Source organism: Camelus dromedarius, chromosome 4 (assembly GCF_036321535.1).
Source record: "Camelus dromedarius isolate mCamDro1 chromosome 4, mCamDro1.pat, whole genome shotgun sequence".
NCBI lineage: Eukaryota > Metazoa > Chordata > Mammalia > Artiodactyla > Camelidae > Camelus > Camelus dromedarius.
In genome coordinates this window covers 50,959,708-50,986,293 of record NC_087439.1, presented here as the reverse complement: position 1 = coordinate 50,986,293, position 26,586 = coordinate 50,959,708, and the positions used below count along the sequence as shown (strand labels likewise).

The following is a 26,586-nucleotide window of genomic DNA, read 5'->3' as shown; positions in this document are numbered from 1 at the left end:
ATCATCATCCTTGGTCCTTGGTGTTGGGAGCATTACATAATTCTTTGAGAATAGGAGTTGTTCTTTGTTTAAAACCAAATATCATCACTCTTCTGTATTTCAGGGCTTAAATTAAAACTGTAGCATAAAAATACATGTGTATACATCTGAAACTGCTAATGAATAAAGTCAATTTTTAGATTTCCCCTAAATACACAGATATCCTAATTTTTTTTCTCTTTATTCTGGCCCTTTGTTCTCTTCCTCCCCTTTGTTTGCTTGTATTTGGCCAGTAACCCCTTGGGAAAAAGAGTAAGAGTTTCCAGTGATTCACTTTTTGTCCCCATTGGTATCTTTAAGGCTGTTACAAGGTACAAGTGAGGGTTGGAGACAATCATTGAATTCTGTTAGCTTTGCACTACCCTGAATAATAGTTAGGCTACTACAAAGATGGATTCTCTTTACTTTGGTCACCTCTAGAGGAAGGGCTAAAAATAGTGAAACTGACCAAAATACAGAGCTATGGAGAAAGACAAGTAAAGTGCTTAGGACAGCATGATGCTGATAATGATAGTAATACCAGCAAGATGAGCAGTGCTGAGTGTGCCAGGTACCATTCTAAGCGCTTTATATGCATTGAATCCCCCAAAATAACCCAATGAAGTAGGCATCATTACTCAGGCATGACAGAGGAGAAGGCCATAGTTCAATGAGTTTAAGTGACTTGTTCAAGGCCCTGCAGTCAGTAAATGGTAGCCACATCTCAGGACAAGGTCACCTAGATAAAGACCCTCCCAACCTCTGAATTTTGATCCCATCACTACACATAATTTACAGTCTGGTAATTAATTTCATGTAGTGAATGTCTGCTGGATTCATGTTTCCCAAATCTGGCTGGAACAGTCAGAATCAAGCTGGGAGAATGGAATAAAAACTAAATTCTCAGGGTCCACATGAGTAATTTTCATTCAATATGTTGAAAGTGAAGTCCTAAAGATCTATATATTCAAAAGACTCCCTGGGGTAATACCTATTTTGAGTTGTACTAGTCAGGGGTAATTTGATTTTATATATCTATTACTGCCTTTATGTTCAGAAAATAGAAATCAGTACATTAAAATGGACACTTTATTTAGTTACTTAACTTTTTATCAAATGCATGAAATTTAAGAGTCCTTTGCTACATATTGTATAATATCATTTTATAGAGTGTTCTTGAAACAGCAGAGTTAAACAGAGTTAAAGGAATAGAAAGCAGATCAGTAGTTGCCAGCGTACGGAGGTAGAGAGAAGGGTTTACTACGAAGGGGCACAGGGGAATTTACGTGGTGAAGGAACTGTTCTGTATCTTGCTTGTAGGGGTGGTTGTACAACTGCATTTGTTACTATTTATAAATTATACCTTAAAATGGGGGGGAAAAAGAGGTCTTTTGTAAGGATTTTTTGTTTTAATGAAAATGTACATCTATATTTAATGTCAGCTAATCTATACCTAAAAAGAGTCAGGCATAGAGAGTTACTAGTGGTGTATTCAGCCATTTTCCTAAAATTTTCATGTAAAATAAGAGGAAATACATTTTAAAATATCTATTCAAGCTTACTCCTTTAGCTAGTCACAGCCTCACATTAGTTATGGCTCTAATACATGAGAAGGAAAAGCTTTATGGGGTTATTAAAATACAACCTTTGAAATCCTAAAGCTTCAATATTGTTTTTTGGGGTTTTTTAACGTCTGAATGTGTCCTCATGGCCACTACAGAGTTAAATATTTCTGATCTTTTGATTATGTTTAATGCTGAGAGAACTTCCATGTCAAAATGAAATGACCCAAGGCCCAGACTGCCCTTGGCAAACTTTCTGATGTTAAAAAAGAAAGAAACAAAGAGAGAAAGGTCAGATTTTCTTTAAAGAGACATTTGAAAAGTACCTTTGAACTTTGACATTATGAGATAGTACTCCATCATTCTATTTGTGGCCTTTATGTAGAATGTCCATTTATCTCAGAAGACCTTTTCTGCATTGTCTAGTAATTTTCCTCTAGTAGGTGTGGGATCCTTTGGCCATTTAGTGGAAGTTAAAGGAATAAAGACAAGTGGCTCTAGCATTTACTTCACCAGTGGCTGTGGAAAAGACATTGAAACAGGCTGAGTCTATAAATCACAGCCTGCTCTCAACAGGTTGTAAATCTTTCCTTTAACCTTTCATCACTGAACATCTTCACTACAGATAATGTCCATTAGAAACCTTAGTCCTCTGGACATCATTCAGGGTTATAATAGGATAGCTCTTGAAGATAATGTCTATGGCTTCATGCAATAATGTTTCAGGGCATTGTTTCAATTCTGATGAACTCTGATTAAAGCTTGCTGATTTTTATAGACAGTGTTTAAAGACTTTAAAAAAAAAACCAATTTTGTGGCTTACTCATCATTTCTGCCTGTTTTCTTACGTGGCTAACTTCTTTGTCATGATCAGTCTCCTCTTGCTCTCCATGTAATTAATACTAGGCATTTTGAGAGTTGAAGATGATTTGATCCATCTCTCTCCATGAGAGAGAGGCATGTACCTCCTCTGGGACACTCTGGGTGACTTTTCCAGGGGTAAGATTTTTACTGTGTCATGATGGGCCTTTTCCACCAATAGCGAGTTCTAATTGTTGGAAAGGCATTTTATGTTGAATCACATTTCTGTAACTTTCATCTGTTTGTCCTAAATTTGCCCTTTGAAGATAGTTATCCCTTCATTAATTTTACTACTTCATTAAACAGCTGTATGTTGAGTACCTATTCTGTGCTAGGTACCCTGACGGGTAACGGGGCTACAGAGGTTTGTTTTTTTTTTTTTTAATCAGCAGTCTCTGCCCTCAAGGATCTCAAGGCCAATGAATAAGGGTGGGAATAGGTTAAGAATATAATATAACCATAACCAGATTTCACCAAGCTTCCAGACCATGGCTATAAATAGAGTCATTGCAGTGATAATGTACCCTTGGCTGCTTGGTCTTTTCCTTCCTGTAGTGTAAGACCTTGAGTTCTTTGCAAAAGCCACTCTTGAAGTAGTTCTGGGAGTCCCCAAGAGTAAAAAGAAAAAAAAAGGAAAAAAACTACTGCTCACTCATCATTTCTCAGCCTAAATCCTTTCCCTTTAGGCATGGCCGCGCGGCACTGCTGGGCATGGGCTTCCAAGTCTCCTCCAGAATTCCCATGGGAATAACTGCAATCCCCCACAGTGCTGTGCCACAGCTCCCCCTGCACTGTCTCAGATGCATGGGTGGCCTTTCCAAATCTGAGCAAGGCTGAGTAATTAGTGCAGAAGTGGGAAGGAGGTTCACTTTCCCTACCACGTGTCAGAGTTTGTTGCATGCCCCAAATCAGCCCTGCATGTACTCCATATTTTTTTTCACAAGTCTTTTATTTCCTGAAGCTTTTGTCTGCAGCCCTCCTTCTTCCATAGGACTCAGACTTAGTCCCTGGGCCAGGCTTAGGAGCCAGACCCCAGACTGAGGACCAGCCACTAAGTTGTTCTTTTGATATTCCCACCTTTCTTCCATCTTGGCCAACCATCTCCGATGCTCAAAACCTCCTCCTCACAGTCCCTTCCACTCTGTGCACATCAACTTGTGCAAATAAATGCCCCCTCACATACAGATGTGTCTCCGATTAGGTTCGTATGTCCTGCTGTCAAATAAGTCAGTGACTGCCAAGCAAATGAATACTTTCTATCAAAGATTTGTGCAAGGTGGTGTTTTAATATAAGGGAGGGACACCCCACTCATCTAGGGAAAAATAGAAAGTGATCCTCAGGGAAAGCTTTCAGATATAGTAAAACTTCATTTAAATCCTGGAGGATGTTGTGAAGTTCGTGATGCAGCTACTTTCCGGGGAGAGGAGATGTTGTGAATAGAGGCATAGAGGTGGGAGAGAAAACACAGCATGTTTCAAGATCTTTAATTAGGGCCGTGTGCTGTCGGCACAGGGTCATCATAATTGATGGCGATGGCCCTTAACTCACCCTGAGGGCATCCAGCTCCCCCGAACACCACCTGATTGGGGTTTGAGTCTTATCTGGTCCCTCTGAGATGCTCAAGCCCTCTTACTTGGCCTGGAGGCTGGCTACATGCTTCTTACTCACAAGGTAGTAAGACACATTGAGATTTGTGTCTTGAAGATCATCTGGGCAGCAGTGTGGATGAAGGACCAGAGAAATGGCAAACTAAAGCCAGTGAGGGATTAAATCTACTGCCTTACCCACATGGCGGTGGTTCAGTACAGGAAGACTGCCCAGATCCACTGTCCTTACCTTTTCTAGGGCAGCAGCTGCTAGTTTTAGACTATTTTCATGGTCCCCAGACTCTTCTACACCTGCCTTTTTATTCTCCCCTGGATGTGCCCTCGCTTGCCCGCGTCCTTCTTAAAGTGGTATTTCTTAGAATGGAACATGATTCTCCAGTTTTTTCCAGAATCAGAACAGGTTAGAAAGTGACATATACCTCTCTTTTTCAGAATATAATATTCTTAATACATTTATTATTAACAATCATCTTGTGTTGTCAATACTGATTTAAAAAAATTAAGATCTTATCTGATCCATTCTACTCTCTCTGTCTTCAGATCTCACTTTCGGACCTTTCCTGTGAAGCCTAATTTAATAATATTTAGTGAGTCAGCCTGAATAAACTTTCTTGAATCTCTTATTCAAGCTTTAGTAAACCTCTTTTCTATCCTCAGTGGAAACAGGTGGTCTGAATGATCATATATACTTAAAAGTGGAAAAGAATATTTATGGACATCTTAGGCGTTAGAAATTTTTATTTAGTTTAAAATATATTTGGCCATATTCTGTTGATGTATTTCCTAGGTAAAAGTATGGACACTTTGGAAATTGCAATTTCTCACCTCTGCTATTTAAGATGTTTAAAAAATACCAAATGTCTATGATTTCTAGAAGGTAGCAACTGACTAAGGGAATTTTCACATAATCATTTAATGGAGTACAGTGGAAATAAATATTGCCATTTAAAATGTAGGCTCTGTAACCACATTGGCCTTCTGGGAATAAGGGAGTTGAGGGGAGAAAATTTATTTCAATGAGAAATAGTCTTTTTTAAAAAACTTAATCTTTATACTATATTTTCGATTTGTTATGACTGGAAGAGGAGGAGAAAAATAAAGCTAGACATCTCAGAGCAGTAAAAGGGCAAGACCCTTTGTTTAACGAGCCTTTCAGCATGCAGGTCAGCCTGGAGGATGGAGAGCTGAAATGCTCTGTTGGAAAAGATAAGGGCATATGGTAGGCAGAGTAATGACCTGCAAAGATATCCAGTTCCTAATCCGTGGAACCTGTGAATGTTACATGGCACAGTGGACTTTGCAGATCTGATTAAGAACCTGGAGATGAGGAGATTATCCTGGATTATCTGGATGGATCCAAGATGCTCATAAATGTTGTTATAAATGGAGATGTGAGGACAGAAGCAGAGTGATGCAGTCTGAGAAAGACCTGACCTGCCATTGCTGGCTTTGAGGGTGGAGGGATGGGGTCATGAGCCAAGGAATGTGGGCAAGGAAATGGATTCTCCCTTAGAGAACTAGAAGGTAATAACTTTGTGCTGCTTAAAGTCACTGAAGTTTGTGGTTGTGTATTACGGCAACAACTGGAAACTAATACAAAGGTTTGAATGTAAAAGGTATCCAAGAAGAAGAGAATTCAGGAAAAATAAGGAGCAAGTAGAGGCAAACAAGATCTTCAAGAAACAAGGGGGCTGAGCAACGTGGGTGGAGGCTGAAACCTGTGGGGAAACATGGCCAGTGAGAAATTCACAGGGGTGGGGCAGTTAAAGGATTTGTATGAACCGTATGTTGTGTTCAGTTTTAAACTATTTCACCTGCTTTGTCCTTTGTGTGATATTCAGTTTGTTGTCTTCAGTTGCCACTCTCACCTGGTGAAGTTAAAAATGGGTGTTTTTACAGACCACTTCTAAGAATACAGAGATAGAAAAAAATCGATCTTTAACACTCAGGTAGAAATATTTAAGGTTACTAATTTGCTCTATTTTAAAGTTTATTCAATAAAACCTGTTTCCTCAGTGTAGTGAATTGAGTGAATAGAATCCTCTCAAGGTTCATGTCCATCTGGAACCTTAAATGTGAGCTTATTTGGAAATAGGGTCTTTGCAGATGCAGTTAGTTAAGGATCTGGAGATGAAATAATGTTGGATATAATGCTGAATTTATTGCATGGGCAGTAAATCCAAAGACTGATGTCCTCATAAGAAGAGAAGAGAGCATTCAGAGGCACAAAGAAGACCATGTGAAGACAGAGGCACAGACTGGAGTGACACATACAAGCCATGAACACCAGGAGCCACCAGAAGCTGGAAAAGGCAATGAGAGATTCTCCCCAGGGCCTTTGGAGGGGCATAGCCCTGCCAATACCTTGATTTCGGTCTTCTGGCCTGTTACGAGAGAATAAATTTCCATTGTAAGCCACCAAATCAGTAGTACTTCATTATGGCAGCCCTAGGAGACTAATACACTCAGTTATTAAAATGAGAAAGATATAATAGTGTCTACCAAATGTTTCTTCCAGCAATAAAGTTCCAGGAAGCTATGATTTTGTGCATCCACTATTGTGCATTGTAGTGATTTCTTATTTAATTAGGGAAAGAGAATTAACTGTCATTGAAAGTCTAGTATCTGTCACACTTATGTTGTCTTAGTTAATCTCACAAATGCCCAAATGAGTTACATGTTATTGTCCTCATTTTACAAATGAGGATCCCAAGGTTCAGAGAGGTTAAATAACATGCATACACTTGCAGGTTACTAAGGGTTGAATTGGTAAATCTGAGAGCAGTGCTTCTGGCAATACTACCTGCCCTCCTGCAAGCTTATGTCTGAAAGAAATTCTTTTGCCATCTAATGCTCACTCTATTAAGACTATGGCCTTAATTGTTTCAGTTGCTGCTTAATATGCCTTCAACAAGATTATATGATGATTTAGAATTGAAATGAAAAGCATTGTTTTGCAGAAAAATATGGAAACAAGAAGTGAAATATAAATTTGATATTAGTGATGAAAATGTTTGTTGTTAGAAAACTGGCCACAAGTCTATTCTTGCAAAGCTAAACCAAGGAAGAAACTCATAAGGAGATGAAGCTATGTTCTATTTTGTTACTAAAGTACATACTAAAGGATCATTTACCACATGCCAACTCATGCAACTGAAGACAGGAGAAATGGACAAAGAACTCACAATAAATGAAAGAAATTTCAAAACAATAATAGACCAGTGTAATCAAATTCATGCATGATGCAGGACTACTATTAAAGTGTGGAGTATCACTTTGTCAAAAACTTCCAATGTATTAGAAGCTGCTAACTTCCAGCGACAAGTGATTCAGCTGAGGAAAAAAGGAAGCTGGACTCACAGACATAGAAAGCAAACTCATGGTTACCAGAGGGAAAGTGGGTAGAAAGGGATAACCTGGAAGTTTGAGATTTGCAGATCCGAAATACTATGTATAAAATAGATGAACAATAAGTTTCTACTGTATAGTACAGGGAACTATATTCAATATCTTGTAACCTATAGTGAAAAAGAATATGAAAAGGAATATATGTATGTATATATATGACTGAAACAGTATGATGTACACCAGAAATTGACACATTGTAAACTGATTATATTTAAACTAAAAATAAAAAGCTAAAAAGGAACCTGAATTTAGTCAAATAGGAAATGCTAAGAAAATTCCAGTGTCTTTTGACATGTATGCCTGTCAATGCTAAGTGTGCTAAAATGATCAACCTCAAGAACATTGATGGCAAAATGTAGCATTTCAACATGATGCCATGCATAACATCAGGTGGTTAAAACTTGCCACTGTATTTAATTTTAAATAATATCATCAAACTAAAGGTGGTAGGCAGAATTTAGGTCCCCATGACCTTCACCCTCTGTTGTCCATGAATACATTACATTACAAGGCCAAAGAGACTTTGCAGTTGTAATTAAGGTTATTACTCAGTTGATGTTAAAATAGGGAGATTATTATACATTAACTAGCTAGGCTCAGTGTAATCATAAGCGCTCAAATACAGAGCTTTCTCCTAGTTGAGGACAGAAGAGGAATGCAGCAGAAGGGGGAAGTCAGAGAGATTTGAAGCAAGAGCAGGATTCTGTACATCTTGCTGGCTTAAATATAGAGAGGGCCACATGTGAAGGAAACCAGGACCTCATTTGAATTCTTCCAATAGCCCGAAAGAGCTTGATTCTTCCACAGAACCCCTAAAAGGGAATGAAGTTCTGTCCACGTCTTGATTTTGGTCTCATGAGACCTTGAGCAGCAAGCAAATGCAGCTGACAAATACCATGACAAAATTCTGATCTCCAGAATTGTGAGACAATAAAAGTGTGTTGTTTTAAGCTACTAATGTTGTAGTAGTTTGTTATGCAAAAGTAGGAATGACTGCAGTATTAGTGTATGAATTTGAACCCAGTCTCATATGAGAATGAGATTGAACTCAATGGTGTCATTCATCCCACAGATGAATGACAGCTGAGCTGATGAATAAGCCATGTACAGTCATGTGGAACAGAGGACTAGGAGCCCTTCATAACCTTCCGAGTTATGTTAGGTTTGGCACAGTTTTCAGACATGTACCTGCACAGTAAAAGAATTGCTGGGGGCGTAATTGGACAACAGCAACCCCTTAAAATTTCTGTCAACAAATCAACTAAGGAACACTTGAAGAAGGAATATGAGTCTGGTTGTTGTCTAAAAACCTCCTAGTGACACCTCTTACCAAGTTCAGTAGAATGACAGCATCAAAACTTGCAGGAGAAGGGTGGCAGCTTCGAAGAGAGTTCTGGAGATGATGCTGGAGCACTCTTCTAGGAAGTGCTGCATCCTGATGGCTCAAAGGGTGATGCCTGGGAACATGGAAGACTATTGAAAAGTGATTCATAAGAGTGACACTGGATTTAAAGAAATTTTAGAAATATCTTAGTCAATTTATTTTGCTTATAATTTTACCTCCTGTGTATAATCAACTTGTATGGTTTAAATTTTCCTTTAAGAATGGTATATGATAAAATTCATTTGTCTAGAAAATCTTTAAAATAAAATTAAAATATTTTGGCTGATAAGAACACAATGACTCATTGCAGCATTTTTTCTCTTTTTTTAGTTGTTGAAAAATAACCGTGCATCTTACAACTGATGGTATTGTAGATTCAATGAAATAATATGACCCTTCCACACATTGTTTTCTTGTGGCTTTTCCGTCCCTTAGCTCATCTACATCTACCTTAGGGTACATGTATCTCAACTTTGAGAAGCATCTAGGAGACCTTTAGGGTTTCTTTCATTTTTAAGATTGGACATCCGTTTGATTCTTCTCAACATTAGTTTTCTGCATTGCAATTTTTTGGGTCAGAATATTGAAAGTTTGAATGTCTCGTTGATTTTTTTATTTTTCTCTTCAATTCTGTGTGGAATTTAGTTTTGCAAACAAATTACTCCTTCTGGTGTTCCTCACTTCTCGGTAACTCTTTCCTTTAGGTTTCCAATCCCCACAGCCCAGATCTGGTCTTTTTCAGAGGGGAAGTGGGGCACTAACTTCCATGCGATGTGTCTATAATGAGACAAAACTACAGGATGAGCTCCACCATTAGTTCAAGAGTCTGTAAACAAGACTCCTGGAGATCTTTTTTGTTTTTATCCAGCAGCAAAGATATTTTCAGGAATAAACTTGGGATAGACTATGTTAGCCTAGAGAGACTAAGGGAGATAAGTGAGGATTTTGTTCATCACAATTTACTGTAATTGTATCTCGAGTCTTATTGTACATCATATAACTCTGAGATGTACCTGGCCCAGGCGAGGTGATCTCCAGCACTTACCCAGTTTATGAAAGTGACTCTGGGCTAATGTTTCTGAAAGGTGTGATGTGACTTGCTGTTGGTTGGACGTTACCACTCAAAAGCATGCCACCCTGATGAGGCTTTCGGGAATCAGAAATTCTGCTCCTATCCTGGAGAATGTTGCTGAATATCTTTACCATGAATCCTAACTGTGCCATTTTCACCATGTATCCCTTAGCTCGTGACTTTCAACCTTTTTGCCTGCAGCCTACAACAAAAGTACATTTTATATCCAAACCTAGCTAACATATGTAAATATAAATACAAATGCACACATGCATATATCTAAAACAATTTCATGAAACTATTCTTACCTCTACTATGTATGTATATTCTGATTTTTTCTATTCCTAAAAAAAAACCCACCTGCTGTATCGAACCCCAAAATTGATTTCATGATTCATTGTTTTGTTGGAACCTGCAACAAAACTTTAGACTTTTAAGCCTCATCTGATTTACACATGCAGCGTGTGTGGCCTCAATTCATGTCTGTTTAGGTTATTTTTAAATACGGTAGTTGTGTGAAACTGATTTTCCCAAGCAGTCCAGAACTTCTTCACTCAAATACATATTGTGCTTATAATTAGGCACCTTGGGGAGGGGTTTATTTGTGTAGCTTTTTTATACAGCTGTTTAATACAAGTGATTGACATGTGTTACATAATCTGATTTTGGAACCCTGCGGCACACGGAGTAATGATGTCCCCACACTCTCTGTTACAGAGCAGACACATTCAGGGCCTTTAGCCACATTCTTCAAGTCTTGTACTAGAGTCATTCTTAACTATACCTTAGGGGTCAGTTCCTGTCCTCCAAGAAGCATGTGCCAGGGTAAAATAGGCAAAAGATTTTTCAGGGGAAACAGCTGTGAAGGATAAAGAGGGTGGGACAAGGAGTAGGCAGGGAAAACCTTCCACTACAGTGCTCTGGGCAAGGAGAGAGGAAAGGAAGGAGTGAACAGGAGGAGTGAGAGATTGCAGCGTGCTTTAGAGAAAATCTCTGCCAGGCCAATGGGGAGTTCTGAGCAGAGGTTGCCCATTGGAGAAATTTCACATCCATGGGGATGGCTCAGTTCCTACCCTTGCCATGCTCAGCCACTAGTAGGCAACAGCCCCAGGGGAAGCTTGGTCTGGAGGTCAGGAGATGGAGATATTCAAACAGCTGTCCCCCCGTTGCAGGTTCTCTTAGAGAGACGTATGAATGGGGCATCTCCACAGCCACTACACTAGCGAACCACTCATTATGTGTTACTCGATTTAGTTAACTGTCCAAAATTTTTCTTATTGAGATAAAATTCACATACAACAGGAACATCCTTTGAGAGTACAATTCAGTGGTTTTTAGTATATTCACAGGATTGTTCAGTCATGTGCTGTTATGTTTCCAGAAACTTTTTATCACCCCAAAAAGAAACTCTGTACTCATTAGTAGTCACTCCCTACTCCCTCCTCCTCCCCAGCTCTGGCAATGACTAATTTCTACTTCTGTATATTTGTCTATTCTGGACATTTCATATAAATGTAATTATACAGTATGTGGCCTTTTGTGTTTAGCTTCTTTCACTTGGCATATTTTTATGATTTATCCATGTTGTAGCATGTACTTTATGCCTTCGTTCCTTTCTGTGACCGAGTAAATATTCCATTGTATAGATCACATTTTATTTATCTATTCATCAATTGACAATGTCGTTTCCACTTTTGGCCTATTAGGAATAATGCTGCTATGAACATTCATGTACAAGTTTGTGAGTGGACATATGTTTTCAGGTCTTTTGGGTATACACCTAGAAGTGGAATTGCTGGATCACATGGTAACTGTATGTTTAACTTTTGGAGCAACTTTTAGACTGTTTACCACAGAGGCTACACAATTTTACATGCCCATCAGCAAAATATGAGGGTTCCAGTTTCTCTAGATCCTCACCAGCTTTTTGTTTGTCTGTTTGTTTGTTTATAAAATTATAACCATTTTAGTGAGTGTGAAGTAGTATCTCATTGTGGTTTTGATTTGCATTTCCCTAATGGCTAACGATGTTGAGTATCTTTTCATGCCCATATTGGCCATTTGTATATCTTGTTTGAGAAATACTTATTTCAATCCTTTGCCATTCTTTAATTATGTTAATAGTCTTTTGATTGTTGAGTTATAAAAGTTCTTTGTATTTTCTGGTTATAAGTCCCTTTTTATCTTCTTGATTTACATATATTTTCCCCATTCTGTGAGCTGTCTTCTCACTTTCTTGACTGTGTCCTTTCAAATACAAGATTTTAATTTTGATGGAGTCAAATTTGTATTTTTTTTCTTTTTTCACTTGTACTTTTAGTGTCATATCTAAGAAACCAGTGCTTAATCCAAGCTCATAAAGATTTTTGCTTTTCTTCTAAAAGTGTGATGATTTTAGCTCTTACATTTAGGCCTTTGATCCACATTCCATTTACTTTCTGTGTATGACGTGAGATAGGTATTCAGTTTCATTCTTTTGCACGTGTATATCCAGTTGCCTCAACACCAATTTATTGAAAAGACAATTCTTTCCCCATCGAATTGTCTTGGCACCCTTGTAGGAAATCAATTGACCATAGATGTATGAGCTTATTTCTGGACTCTCAATTCTATTTCATTGATCCACGTCTATCCTTATGCCAGTACCACACTGCGTTTATTACCGTAGCTTTGAAATAAGCTACAATTTTCTTTATTCCGGCCTTATTCTTTTTCAAGATTGCTTTAGCTATTTTGGAGTAAGCTTCTTTCCATTCCTAATTTGTTGATAGTTTTTGTCATGAAGGAGTGTTGGATTTTGCCAAATGCTTTTTCTGTGTCTATTGAGATGACTATGTGATTTTTTTTTTTTTTTTTTGCTTTGTTCTATTAATATGATGCATTGAGTTGATTGCTTTTGAACGCTAAACCAATCATGTATTCTTGGGATAAATCCCATTTGGTCATGGTGTGTAATCCTTTTTATATGTTGCTGGATTAGGTTCATTAGTATTTTGTTGAGAATTTTTACATACATATTCATAAGGGAGATTGATCTCTAATTTCCTTTTTATTGTGATATCTTATCTGGTTTTGTTATTAGGGTAATACTGTTCTCATAGAATGAATTGGTAAGGATTCCTGCCTACGTTTTGGAAATGAAAGGTTGATGTTTATACAAAAATTATTCTTTAAACATCTGGTAGAATTTACCAGTGAAAGCATCTAGTCCTGAGCTTTTCTTTGTGTAAATATTTTAAATTATTAATCTAACCTCTTTACTTATTATGGTTTTATTTAGATCTTCTAATTCTTACATCCTTTTCAATAGTTTGTGTCTTTCTAGAAGTTTGTCCATTTCATCTAGGTTATCTAGTTTGTTGTCACACAGTTATTTATAGTATTCCCATATCATCTTATTTTTTCAAAGTTGGTAGTAATAGTCCCTCTTTCATTCCTGATCTTAGTAATTTGAGTCCTCTCTCTTTTTTTCTTGCTAAGCCTAGATAAAAGTTTATCAATTTTATTGACCTTTTCAAAGAACCAACTTTCGTTTTTGTTGGTTTTCTCTATTGTTTTCCTCTTCTCAGTTTGCTTATTCCTCCTCTAATCTTTATTATGTCCCTCCGTCTGCCTGCTTAAGGTTTGGTGTGCTCTTCTTTTTCTACTGTCTTAGGTGGAGGGTGAAGTTATTAATTTGAGATCTTTTTTCTTTTTTAATGTGGGCATTTATAGCTTTAAATTATCTTCTATGCACTGCTTTGGCTGCATCCAGTGTGTTTTGGTATGTTGTGTTTTGTTTTCATTCATCTCAAAATATTTTGTAATTTCCTGGTGATTTTTTCCTGTGACTCATTGGTTCTTTAGGAGTGTGTTATTTTATTTCTAAATATTTATGAATTTTCCAAGTGTCTTTCTTTTATTTATTTCTAATTTCATTTTATTGTGGTTGAAGAATACTTTTTATGATATCAATCTTTTAAAATTTACTGGGACTTGTTTTATGGTCTAATAGGTCGTCTATCCTAGAGAAAGCTCTATGTGTGCTTGAGAAGAATGTCTATTTTGCTGCTGTTGGATAGAGTGTTCTATAGATGTTTGTTAGGTCTAATTGGTTCATAGTGTTGTTCAAGTCTTTTCCTTATTATTCTTCTTCTGCCTGGTTGTTCTATCTGTAATTGAAACTACAGTGTTGAAGACTCCAGCCACTTTTGTTGAATTATCTGTTCTATCTTTAATTTTCTCAGTTTTTGCTTCACAATATTTTGGGGCTCTGTTGTTAGGTGCCATATATTTATAACTGTTTTATTTTCTTGATGCTTCAACCTTTATGATTTAAAAATATTCTTCTTTGTCTTTATTAACTTTTTTTTCTTAAAATCTATTTTGTCTGATATTAACATAGCCACTGAAACTCTCTTCTGGTAACTGTTTGCATGGTATATATTTTTTCATCTTTTTACTTTTAACCTGTTTGTGTCTTTGAACCTAAACTATGTTTCTTGTAGACAGCATATAGTTGGATCATGTTATTTTATCTGTTCTGCCAATCTCTGCCTTTTTTTGGAGTGTTTAATTCATTTGTATTTAAAATAATTATTTATAAAGTAGGATTTTTATCTACCTTTTTTTGTTATTTGTTTTCAAAAGACTTATGTCTTTTTGTCCTTCTATCCCTTCATTATTGCCTTCTTTTGTGTTAAATATTTTTAAATGTACTACTTAAATTGTCTTCTCATTTCTTTCACTATTTTTTTCAATGCTTTTCTTAGTGATTACCCTGGGGATTATGGTTAACATCTTAATTTGTAACAGTCTAATTTGGATTAATACCTATGTAATTTCTATAGTATACAAAACTTTGATCCTATATAATTCTGTTGCCTCCCCCCTCATTTGTGTTATTGTTGTCTTACAAGTTATATTTTTTATATTATAACCCTATAAACAAAATTTTACAATTGCATTATGCAGTTGTCTTTTAAATGAGATAGGAGAGAAAAAAAAAGTTACAAACAAAAAAATACATTTATGCTGTCTTTTGTATTTATTGTAGGGTTATCTTTATCAGTGATCTTTATTTCTTCATGTGGATTCAGATTTCCCTCTAGTGTCCTTTTATTTCAGCCTGAAGGACTATGTTTAGTATTTCCTTTAGGGCAGTTCTACTGACAATGAATTTTCTCAGTTTTGGTTTGTTGATAATGTCTTAATCTCTCCTTTATTTCTGAAGTATAATTTTGCTGGATATGTAGGTATTGTTTGACAGTCTTTTTATTTGAGCAATTTAATATGTCATTCATCTGCCTTCTGGTCTCCATGGTTTCTGATCATGGAGCTGTTGATCTTACTCAGGATTGTTTCTATGTGATTGAGTCATATCTCTTTTGTTGTTTTCAAGATTCTCTTTGTCTTTCAGCAGTTTGTCCATGATGTGTCTAGATGTGGATCCCTTTGAGTTTATCCTACTTGGATTTTATTGAGCTTCCTGAACATAGATTAAAGTTTATTTTATTCAAATATGGGATGTTTTTTATCGATATTTCTTCAAATACTTTTCTACTCCTTTTCTTCTCTCCTCTCTTTCGGGATACTCCCATATGCATATGTTTATATGTTTGATAGTGTGTCACATGTCTGAGACTCTGTTTTCCTTCATTCTTCTTTCTTTCTGTTCCTCAGACCAGATAGTCTGTATCTTCAATTAACCTATCTTCAAGTTCAGTGATTCTTTCTTCTGGCTCTTCAAACCTGCTCTTGAGCTCTCTTAGTGAATTTTTCATTTCAGTTATTATACTTATCAATTCTAGAGCTTCTGCTTGACTTTTTTTTTTTTAATAATTTCCGTCTCTTTATGGTTATTCATTATTTGGTGAGATATTGTTCTCATATTTTTCTTTAGTCCTTTAGGAATGGTTCCCTTTAGTACTTTGAACATATTTATAATGGCTCATTTAAAGTCCTGGTCTAGTAAATCCAACATATGGGCTTAACCAGGGACAGTTTCTATTGATTGCCTTTTTTCCTGTGTATTTTCCTGTTTTTTAAAAATATGTCTCTCTCTCTCTTTTTGTTGAAAACTGAATATTTTAAATAATATAATAGGAAATTCTGGAAATCAGATCTACTTCTTACTCACTCTATCTATGGTTTGTTGTTATCTCTTTTTGTTTCTGTTATTGTTGTTCCTGCTGTTTGTTTTTTAGTGACTTCCCTGAAGTGTCTTTGTTTGTATGGCAACTGAATTCTCTGCTTAGTTAGCTTAGTTGTCAGCTAATGATTAGACAGATATTTTCTTTAAAAAATTCAACCAATAATCTTCCAGCCTTGCTGAGGGGATCTGTGTGCATCTGGGGGGGGGGGTACCTTCTACTCTCTGACAAGAAGTTTACTTAGCTTTCACTTTCTGCTTTCACAGAGCTTCAAGGTCAACCAGAGGTGGGAGATTAGGGCCTTCTCAGGTCTTTCGTAGGCATACATACAACTCTAAAAGTGCCCACTCTTCTAGATTTCCAGGAATGTGTCAGAACTTTTCAAAGGTCTCTAGGAATATCTTATTTCCACACTTCTCCTTCTCCTTTTAAGTTTTCTTGTTAGCTGTAACTGTCTCCCTGCCTACAACAGTTGTGATGTTAAACAATTGTTAAACAATTTTTCCCCCGACAAATACCTAAGGGTCAAAGCTGTTCTTAGTGAGCAAGCTCCAAGTCAGGTCAAATAAAGATAAGATCTGTGAGTGGAGATTTCAATGGAGCTGCCAAACAGGTCAAAAAATGACAATTCTCTGGTGGTGGGAATTTTGGGGAGCTCCAAACCCATTCTTCTTCTGCCAGTGGCTGCTTGGCTGCTGGTTTTCACAACTAGCATGATTATGAGTCTGTTGGTTTTCACCACTACTCCAGAGCTAAGGAGAGGGAGATGAGAATAAGTATGTTGAAATGCCATGTGGTGTGCTGTCCTTGCAGAGATCCAACTGTTTTTCTTGAATAAACACTCCTTGGATTTTTGCAAGCCTCTCTTTAATCCCCAGGATTTTCAGAAAGTCGATTTTGACAATTTTCGCTAGTGTTCTCATGCTTTTATGAAGGAAAATAATTTCAGTGGTCTTTGCTCTGTCAATTTGGAAGTTGTCTCCTTCTCTTCTTACCTTCTTCTAAATTTCTCTATTACATAAAGTAATAGGGAATGTTAGACAAACTTACACACTGATGTAAGACAGAATCTTTCCACGGTAGGTCATGAATATATTCTTTTTCTTCTACTTTCTTCTTCATGGATCATCTTACTTTGACTGTACCTCCATGTGATGGGTGTTCTGTATAAATGAAAATATGATACTTATTCTGATTTCAAGGAAATGAAGAAACCCTTCAAAACATTAAATATTAAAATAGCATCATTGCTACCATGACCAATCATCTTGGAACATAAGATTTGTGTTGTTGTGTAACTTCATTTAAACAAGAACCTTAGGAAATTCTTTTTGACTATCTATTATCTATCAAATTTAGGGCTCCTGAACCTTATTATACCAATATTTAATGTTGCTAATTGAAGAATGAAAGATCCAGATAGCTCAGTTGTTTAGCAAAGAGGTGGTTCAGCAGGTATGAGTTAGTTTAATGGAAGACAGACCAGTACCAGAGCCCAAGCTCTGAGGCTCCCTCCTGGTACCAAGGCTACTTCTCTACCAGGAAACTCCATTGTTACAGAGAACCAAGGTATCTCCCCCAGCCCTTCCCTAAAAATGGGGTGTTATTAGATTGGAGTGTTTACACTGAAACACTTTATGCCTGACCTAAGTACACCTCTCAGGAGCCATGTCACTTTGATACTTCTGGGCTTATATGTCTTCCCACCCCTCAAATAACCCTCCATGGCACTAGTAATGTATGTGTATACACCCCATTTGCAAGATGCTAATTTTAAGAACTAAACATTAGTGAAGGAGAGGACATATTTGTAATAAAGTTTTGTGTCTCCCAAAATCTTAGGGAGCTCAAGGAAACATAATTCCCAAACATCTAACCTTCTTCTCTTAAATATATCTAATTTCTTTCTTTTCTTTTTCTTGCTTTTGAACATGAAGACTCAAATGAAAGACAAACCCTCTCATTACCCCTATTTATTTCAGGCCAGTGGGCTTGTCACTCTACTAAAACTATCACAGAGGAGAGTGAAAGCTATAAATGCGTTCCATGAACAACAAGGCACATGAATAAGTCCTGAGATCAAACATAATAAAGCAGCCTATGTAGGTCAATTGTCCCTTAGATTGTTCCTACACAGTAAACAGGATTATGGCAACTCAGAAGCTTTAACGATTGGTTTTTATGCTTGACTCACACAGTTTTGTTGGTCTCTCATTCAGCATGCCTTAGTTAATATTTTAACATGTTGAGTCCACTTTTCCTTTCTTGCTGTGCAGATACATGCCTTGTGGGAAGGTGTGCCCTCAGTCCAGAGCAGATGAATGGAAGTGCCCACAGCAGCCCCAAAGAGAGATGTGATGGGGCTACCTGACACATCTAGAAGAATAGAATTTTAACTGTGTGCTTTATTATCAATGATTTGGCCAGCTCGCACATTTTTTCTTCAGCACCTCTCCAAGTCTGACAACAATAACACAGTCAAAAACAACATCTCTCCTGCCCCAGGAGATAAGCAGTTAAACAGAGCATGTCTTACTAATGTTTTTAATAGAAGGAAAATCTTTGGGATACAAGGAATTGATACATATTGAGAGCTTTCTATGTGCCATGCTTTCTTTAAGATTATGTTATTGTATCCTTAAAACAGCCCTATAAAATGGGCCTTATTCCTTTATTTTATATTATGGAAACTAAGATTCAGAGTTATTAAAATTTTATCTGTAGTCTCACAGCAAGAAAATGTTGGACTAAGATACAAAAAACAAACAAACAAACAAAAAAACCCACCCAGATTTGCTTGGCTGTGAAACCAAGCAGTTGTCACTATATGATGTTAAATGATAGACATCAACCACTCACAGTAATGCCATTAGACACCCATCTACGTCTCACAAGACACTTTCCCAAAGTGACACCAACTGCTTGGGATGATAAATCTCATCACTCTCATCGTAGAACTTGAGGAAATGAAGGATAGAAAACGTGTTCTTTTGTTGGCATGTCTTAATTTCTAACACAATGCTTGAAATGAGGGAAATGTGAGTGTGATAAAGTGTCCTCAGGCAAAATTTTAAAGACAAGTCCATTAACAGGTCCAGGTCATAAGATTCAGGAATATCTGCAACTTAGAGCATCCTCCTCTCCTACCACAGTGTAAGAACCGACAGGCTGATTCTACTTGCTAATTACATTCTCTACCATTACCTTTTATGACTGAAAGACTTATTTGGTAACTTTCAAAGATATACTGAAACCAGTAGGAAATTATTAATGTCCTAGTCGTAGGTGTTTGAGCCTCTCCTGCTGGGGAACTAGTTTTGAGTCCTACTGGTATTGACTTAGTTCCTTAATCTCCTCATTGAAAGACAACTTCAAATAATGTTGCACAGCTCAAAGCTTCAGGAAGGACCCAGGGATAGACAGGCTTACTTGAGAAGAAAAACTAAGGAGTGAAGTTTCTCTTTGTGAACCAAAGTTCAGACTGACCTTTAGTCAATGAAAGAAGATGGAAAATAGTACCAAGCACAACCCTGTAGATCAAAAATCAGTTTTTGTTTACAAAGTACAAAAAAAGAACTATCTGTCCTAAAGAATTTTGGGAGTTCCTGACTCTTAGCATCTCTGAATCTTACCCACTGGATAATCCTCACGCTATCAGAGGGCAACTGACAATCATTCCCTGACAATAAGAAAATAATTATTCCTAACCCAATGATCTGTTTTTAGTTAATAGTCACAGTCTTCATTAATGATTGTTACCATGTCAAGGAGAGTGTGTTAGTTCAGTCCTGAAAAGGTTAAATTTAAGGTGCTTAGTGATAACCAGGAGGAAATGTCCAGAAAGTGCTTGTATATATATATGGAGGGAACTCAAGAGGGAGCACAATGGGCTGCTAATATGGATGCTGGAATCATCAGTGTGTGAGGAGTTGTAGGAACAAAGTGTGTGCATGGAACCACACAGTAGATTGGTTGGCCTGTTCCATTGTTGCCTGTTTTATCCCTTCTACCATATAGCCTAAGTTTTGATCTACTATTCATCATAACAATATGGAAAACCTCACACTTCCAATGCTTTACTTATGCTGTGGTTTTTGTCTGAAGTGTTTTTTACCTTCTTTCTCTGCCAGATGAGCTCTTAATTATCCTACAAATATCAGCTTACACCAATTTCCTTTGTGAAGTAGTTCCAAATACCATTCCCAGCCCAAATAGAGCTGTCTGTTCTTTCCTCTGTTCCCATAATGTCTTGTACATCCTCCTTTAGGGCATCACAATCCATTGGCATTGCTTGTGAGTTCCCTGAATGTGTGGCTCCTTTAGCTCCTACCTATACCTCTTTCTGTACCAGTAGGGGCAGGGCCGAACTGACCATCCATGTCTAGACAGGTTCTCATGTGCTGATGTTTTTCAGCAAAAAGGAAAGGACCCTTATTGATCACTTCATTCAGGATCCATCCTAGTACGTTCTAAGACTTAGTAGGGGCTTAACCAATGGTCATTCTTGAAGAATGAAGTCTTTGGGAGTCTCTAATGAAGACTAAACTCTAGTGTTGAAAACAAAAACGTCAGTACAGACAATCTAATCATTAACATGATTTTATTCAGATATTTTGTCTTCTAATTTAGAGAGTTGTTTTGAGAATTAATTCTAAGAAATAGTCTTAAGTTTATTTTCCTACAGTTTTCTCTGTTTGAACCTTTAGCTAAGATAGGTTTTTTCAGACAGTTGAAGACGATGAAGTTTCTTGTCCTGTGGTATTTATTTTGTCTTGTTTTGTTTTACTTGTATCGATTTCTCTCCTGTGCTACCCTGCAGCTTGTTGGCCCTGAGGTTTATATCTACCTCACTGGCCCTAATTTCAGGGACAGCCACTTTGCAGGAATTATGTGTTTGCTGTCATAGGGCAATTCTCTTTTATCCCTCCACAGTCAGTATATTTAAGCTCATGACGTTCTCTCTGAGGTCAGTGTGAGTCTCAAACTTGGAACAAGATACCACTAAGGAAGATATATTAAACTGCAGCCCTTAATAGAAAACTCACTTAAAAACCCACACTTTCCTATGCACCTGGTCCTGGTAAAATATGAGCTAAAGGATTTCTTTACAATTTGCCTGTTATTTTAAATTAATCTTCATCTTAGGGAGGTCTACCTTTTTAAAGAGTTAAAATAACCAAACTGGTTAATTTTTACTTTTAAAGGTATTTATCACTGAAGTTTAGGTGACAATTATATTTATTTTACTCTTCTCTTTCAAGGATTTTTTTTGGGTGGGTGTCTGCACTGTGGGTTTTTTTTTTTTTTTTCTGTAAGCTAGAAATTTTTTTTTAACATCCCCACTGCTGAGGTCAAAATTGTGTTATGACTTGAATGTGACAAAATATGAAACATGGACAGATACTAAAACAAATAAACTTTGGAAATATTTTAATGGTTTCTTAAGCAACTTTTGGTTTTCAACAACAAATGAATGTTGTCAAGAATTCTAAGCCATATTTCCTCTTTCTATGGTGTGCTGGGGTGCAATGTGACTTGGCAACATACACGTATATCCACCAATACTTGCACCAGACATTCATTCACATGTGATGATTGATAAACGTGTTTTTCTTTTTAATGAAAAAATGAATTGGCGTATAGGAACGCATCCATATACGAATGATCATCACAGACCTATCCCCAGCCTATACAGAAAGGAAGGGGCTGTTCAAGGAGGAAACTTGTAACAACAAGACACAAGCAATACGGCCTTTGGACCTACCGATCAAAATACTATGCAGAGCTTAGGGGAGAGTATTCTTCCCTTATTCCATGAAGCGTTGGCACCCTGGGAACCAGTGTCTGGCCTCCCTCAAGTGGCTTCCAAGCTACTTGATAAATTTGCTTTCCCTTTTTTTCTTTCTCTTCTTTATCTCCCTTCCCTTTATTACTGCCTTTCTTCTTCTAGAGAGGAGACTTTCTCTGTAGATTTTCCTGTATCTTCTCTCCCAGAGCAATCCATTTTATCCTTCCTGAAGATAATCCCAACTCTGTATCAGTATTTTCAGTCCTGAAGTCTTGCTAGAGGTTCTGGTACTGGATTTTCAACTATGAATAATGTGTTCCAGTCTCAGAGAATGTCTGTTATCTTTCCTCATCTCCCCAATCCTCTAAACATCTCCCTTCTGCTAATAGCACCATGGGCACGCAGGAACAACATGTCAGGCTCTGCTGTCCACCCACTACGCCCAGCAGAAGCTTCTGCAGTACCTCTTGAGTGGCCAGCATCATCACCTCCCACCTGCACGACTTCATTGGTCTACTGGAAGTGCTCCCCACCTTGGGTCTCTCCTGGTTAGTTCTTCTAGCTTATTGCCCCTCGATTAAGCTTCCCAAGATCACAATTCAAATCATGTCACTTCCCTACTCAGTACTCTTACATGGCTCCCCATTGCCTATAGTTAAGTTCTCAGCAACTTGGTCAAAGCCTCCACCTCTAGGCCCTGACCTTCTGTTCAGTCTTATTCCCCCACAATGAGTATCCTGTGCTCCTATCAAAGGTGATTGCACACTGTTCCAAGGACACACCCTGGTACTCTGCTGCCTTTGTGTCTTTTGTTCCTGCTGTTTCCTCTTCTGTGAGTGCCTTCCTCCTTGCCCTTCCAGTCTCTCCTTGCTGAACTCTTGCTCATCCTGAGACCCAGCTTAAAGGCTTTTGACACTTGTTGATAAAACTGGTTCCTTCCTTAGTCCTCGTGTACCCCACTCAGCCTTGCCTTTACCCCAGCATCTCTCAGGCTCCTTCTCTGACATATCCCCAGGGTCTTGCCACCGCTCTTCTTCCCGCCTCACATCAGGTCACCACTTTCTATGCTGTTTTATCACAGAAGACAGAAACAAAACGTGTGGTACACAGGCAGAACAGAATGAACTGACACATCAATTAATCGATGCAAGAAATGATCAGCATTCAACCAAATCCTTTTATAAACTTAGAAATGACTTCTTTAAGTTGGAGCCACATGTTGGGTGTATTATCATGTTTCTTCCTCTATTTTGCTTTCATTGCAGCACAAGGTAAAATTTTACTTCTCATGGGTATAATATAGCAAAGAGAAAAAACATAGACTTTTTGTTTCTCCTTTGCTTAAGAAGAAAAAGGCTTCATCTTCTATTTGAAGAAATCTTTTTACTTTTTTGATTTAGGCAACATCTGAGAAATACAAGACTCAGCTTCTTATTAAAGTTTCCATTTTTCAGCCAGAGATCCATAAAGAATAACTTTATGTATCAGTAACATTTAATATGCAATAAGGGATGAATAACATCACAAATATATGTTGAATTTATCAGACACAGACCAGCAGTCATTACAGATGAGTTATATTAATGATGGTAAATAATGTCTGGGCTTCCACTCATTCACGCATCCTGTGGCCTCTCTGTGCCAGTTCCTGGCCTTCCCCACATGGCACAGATTCCACACAGGCATGTTATTGCATAATAACAATGACTATGTACAGCATTTAGGGTTTTTCTTACATATAATGCAGCTTAGATGAAAGAGTCAATAGCGTTATTATTCTTGCTGTTGTATGCTCATTAACATCTCCAAGAACCCAGGGTTCTACCGAATGTAGTTTGAAAAACATTGCCATAGTATACTTGCATTCATTTACATAATTCCAATTATTACTGGCCAAGCCATGAATCTAACATCCTCCATGAAAATATTCCTTGATATTGCTAATTTGACCAGTACTCAATTTGGCATTTCCACAGCTCCTGGCAGTGCTGGATATGTGACTGCGGAAGAAACAGTGGAAAGGAGGGATGGAATGGGGAATCTGACTAATTCTTAGGGCATTTCTGTAAATGTGGTATTTGCAGTGAAAGTGACGAAAGGGAAAGTTCACAAGATCATTTAGCATAAAATTCCTTGTTAAAATCACATACGGATATATTTTAAATTATTAACGTTAGGGGTCAGTAGAGTTAAAACAGGTTTTCTAGTGAGCTTTTTAAGTAGAAAATGAATTCTTGTTAAGAAACATATGCTGACACTACAAAACAGTCATATAGTCACTAAGATTACATGCAGTCTGGATGTGCTCTTCTGCTTAAGGTTTTGGAAATTCTCAGTTTATTTCCTGATTCTTCCCCATTCTTGGGTTTAATTTTTCCTGGTGCCAGACAGCTAGTCTGCTCAGTTAAGGGTGTGGACTGGGGGTAGGAGTCGGGGGTCAGTGGAATTTATTTGGCCAAGGCGTTGGCGTCCTGTCATCAGTTTGGTCATTACCTGATTACCTGCTTTATTCCTGACTTCTGTGGGGCTTAAATACAATCTAGAGCAGTTATTTAGATCATAGAGAATCTATCATTTTGACCAATGATTATTTTACATGATGGCAGGTGAGTCTTTTTGAAGTAGCTACTGATAATTATCTCACTATTGTTCTGTGACTAAAGTCATTTATTCCTTCTTAATAAGGATAGATAATCTGGCTATGAGTGTAGTCTTGCAGGGTTTGCTTTCAGGCAAATTGATATTCCTCTCTTTTCTTACTGCCTGCCTTGGTGTTCTGATAGTTTCAAAGAAAGCATGGAGAAGTCATCGTACTCCGACTGGCTGATAAATAACAGTGTTGCCGAGCTGGTGGCTTCTACAGGCCTCCCAGTGAACATCAGCGATGCCTACCAGGACCCCCGCTTTGATGCCGAGGTAAGTGGAGGCCTCTGGTTGCAATCTTAAGGTTCAGTTGTCACCCTGTTGATGGCTTGCCGGCTGGAGCCAAAAAGAGCATCATGCAGACCAACAGCAACCCCTGAGTTTACTGGCAGTTCTTCTACATCTTTCCCCTGGGATCTGACTTTTAGTACTGCTGAATGACAAAAAAAAAGCATCCTCTCTCTACCCTGATTTGTGGCAAAATGGCCATATCGTTTCATTGCATGTGTTTGAATCCCTGCCAAATATATTGTTACATGTTGCATGTCTCTGAACTTTATGTAAATTGAATTATACTCTATGTCTTCTTCTGTGGCTTATTTTTTCATTCAGTATATGTTCCTGAGCCACGTGAATTTGTAATTCATTCATTTATTTTCACTACTGCAAAGTATCCCATTGTACGAAAAAGCGTTACTTTTTAAATCTGCTATAGTGTTGATGGACATTTGGATTCAGTGTTTCACTGTTACGTACACAACTGCCAAGGACATTCTTGGTCCTTTAGTCTGATGCTCTTTGATAATTGAGAGCCTTTTGTATTAAACATATAATTAAACCCATGCATTAAATATACCCATGCACACTTTATATTAAACATAGTTTATACTAAACTACAAAATGGCCAATAATAAAAATGTAAATATAGCACAGTTATTTCCCAATAGATGCCATACCAACTACCATATTTTAAGATTGCTCCCAAGAAACAGTGCATTGGCTTCTGTTATTATTTAATGTTAATTATGTAGGCGCATTGTACTGATATATGGAATATATTAAAACGATATTGATTCTGACTCAGCAGAAGTTTAAATTCTGAAGTAGTATAGAGTATCATACAGAAAAATCTCCATGAACTTACAAAATGTCTCTACAGTTTGTGTGTGTGTGTGTGTTCAATAAATTACAAGTTTCTATTCTAGATAGCCAAGCTAGACCTGAAGAGGAACACGAGTGTTGTGCTGAGGAGGAGTGAGGAGATGTGCGCTCCAGACAAGGCTGAGGGGCGGGAGGAGCTTGGAGACAGTGACGCATTCTTGTGGCTGGAGGGTTGGGTAGATGAAGCTGGAGAAGGTAGCAGGGGCCAAGCTCACCAAGCTCACCCATAGACTTTGAGAGCTGTGTTAAGAAGTTTGAGTATTTATCTTGAGCGATGGAGAACCAGTAGTTGAGTCTTAAATGGGTGAGAAGCAGGAGTTATACTTTAGAAGGACCTCACTGGCTACAGGACAGGATAACTGGACAGTTCATCAAAAATGAGAGCTGGTCTACTATTCTGGAGATGGACAAGGATTCAGTCCTGGTCTCTCAGATGCTACAGTTTTTCCTCTGAATCCTGGCCTGTGCTGACTCTAGTATCTGGCGTGGGACACAGGGATGGTGGGGAGGCTGGAATCCAAGTCAGATTACTGCAGTCATACCTTCGCAGGTCTCTGCACAGAAATCATAAATTCCCCAAACCTACCACTTCTCTGTGGCTGCCTGGAATTCTCTCCCCCAAGGCTACATCCTCTACAGATTTCCTATTCATTCTTCAGCATCAGGCTGAGATGCTTGTACCTTGGAAATCCTTTCGTGAACTCCCAGTCTGGATTGGGTGTCTCTCCAGTGTGCTCCCTTCGCTGCCCCAGCGCTAACCACCGTCTAGTTCTCTTCAGTCCTGATACATTATTTCTGAGCTTTGAGATACCTTCCTTGGGAAAGTCCACAGTCCAAAGCTTCTGTAGTTCTCCTCCTGTAAGGAAGAACACTACCACCTTGGTTCTGTGACCAGCAGAGCAGAAATGATTTCTAGGTGTCAATATTTGTGTCATTAGCATTACGATTGG

The 26,586-nt window shown here is 37.8% G+C and overlaps 1 protein-coding gene across 2 annotated transcripts in view; it reads left to right on the top strand.

Moving 5' to 3' along the window:
* Positions 1 to 26,586, top strand: part of PDE11A (phosphodiesterase 11A) — a 360,789-nt gene that overhangs the window by 167,560 nt on the left and 166,643 nt on the right. For both annotated transcript variants that reach the window (XM_064484931.1, XM_010991251.3), the window contains exon 6: positions 24,616 to 24,748. In XM_064484931.1, the coding sequence (XP_064341001.1) occupies positions 24,616 to 24,748 (133 nt within the window). The remainder of the gene's footprint in view (positions 1 to 24,615; positions 24,749 to 26,586) is intronic.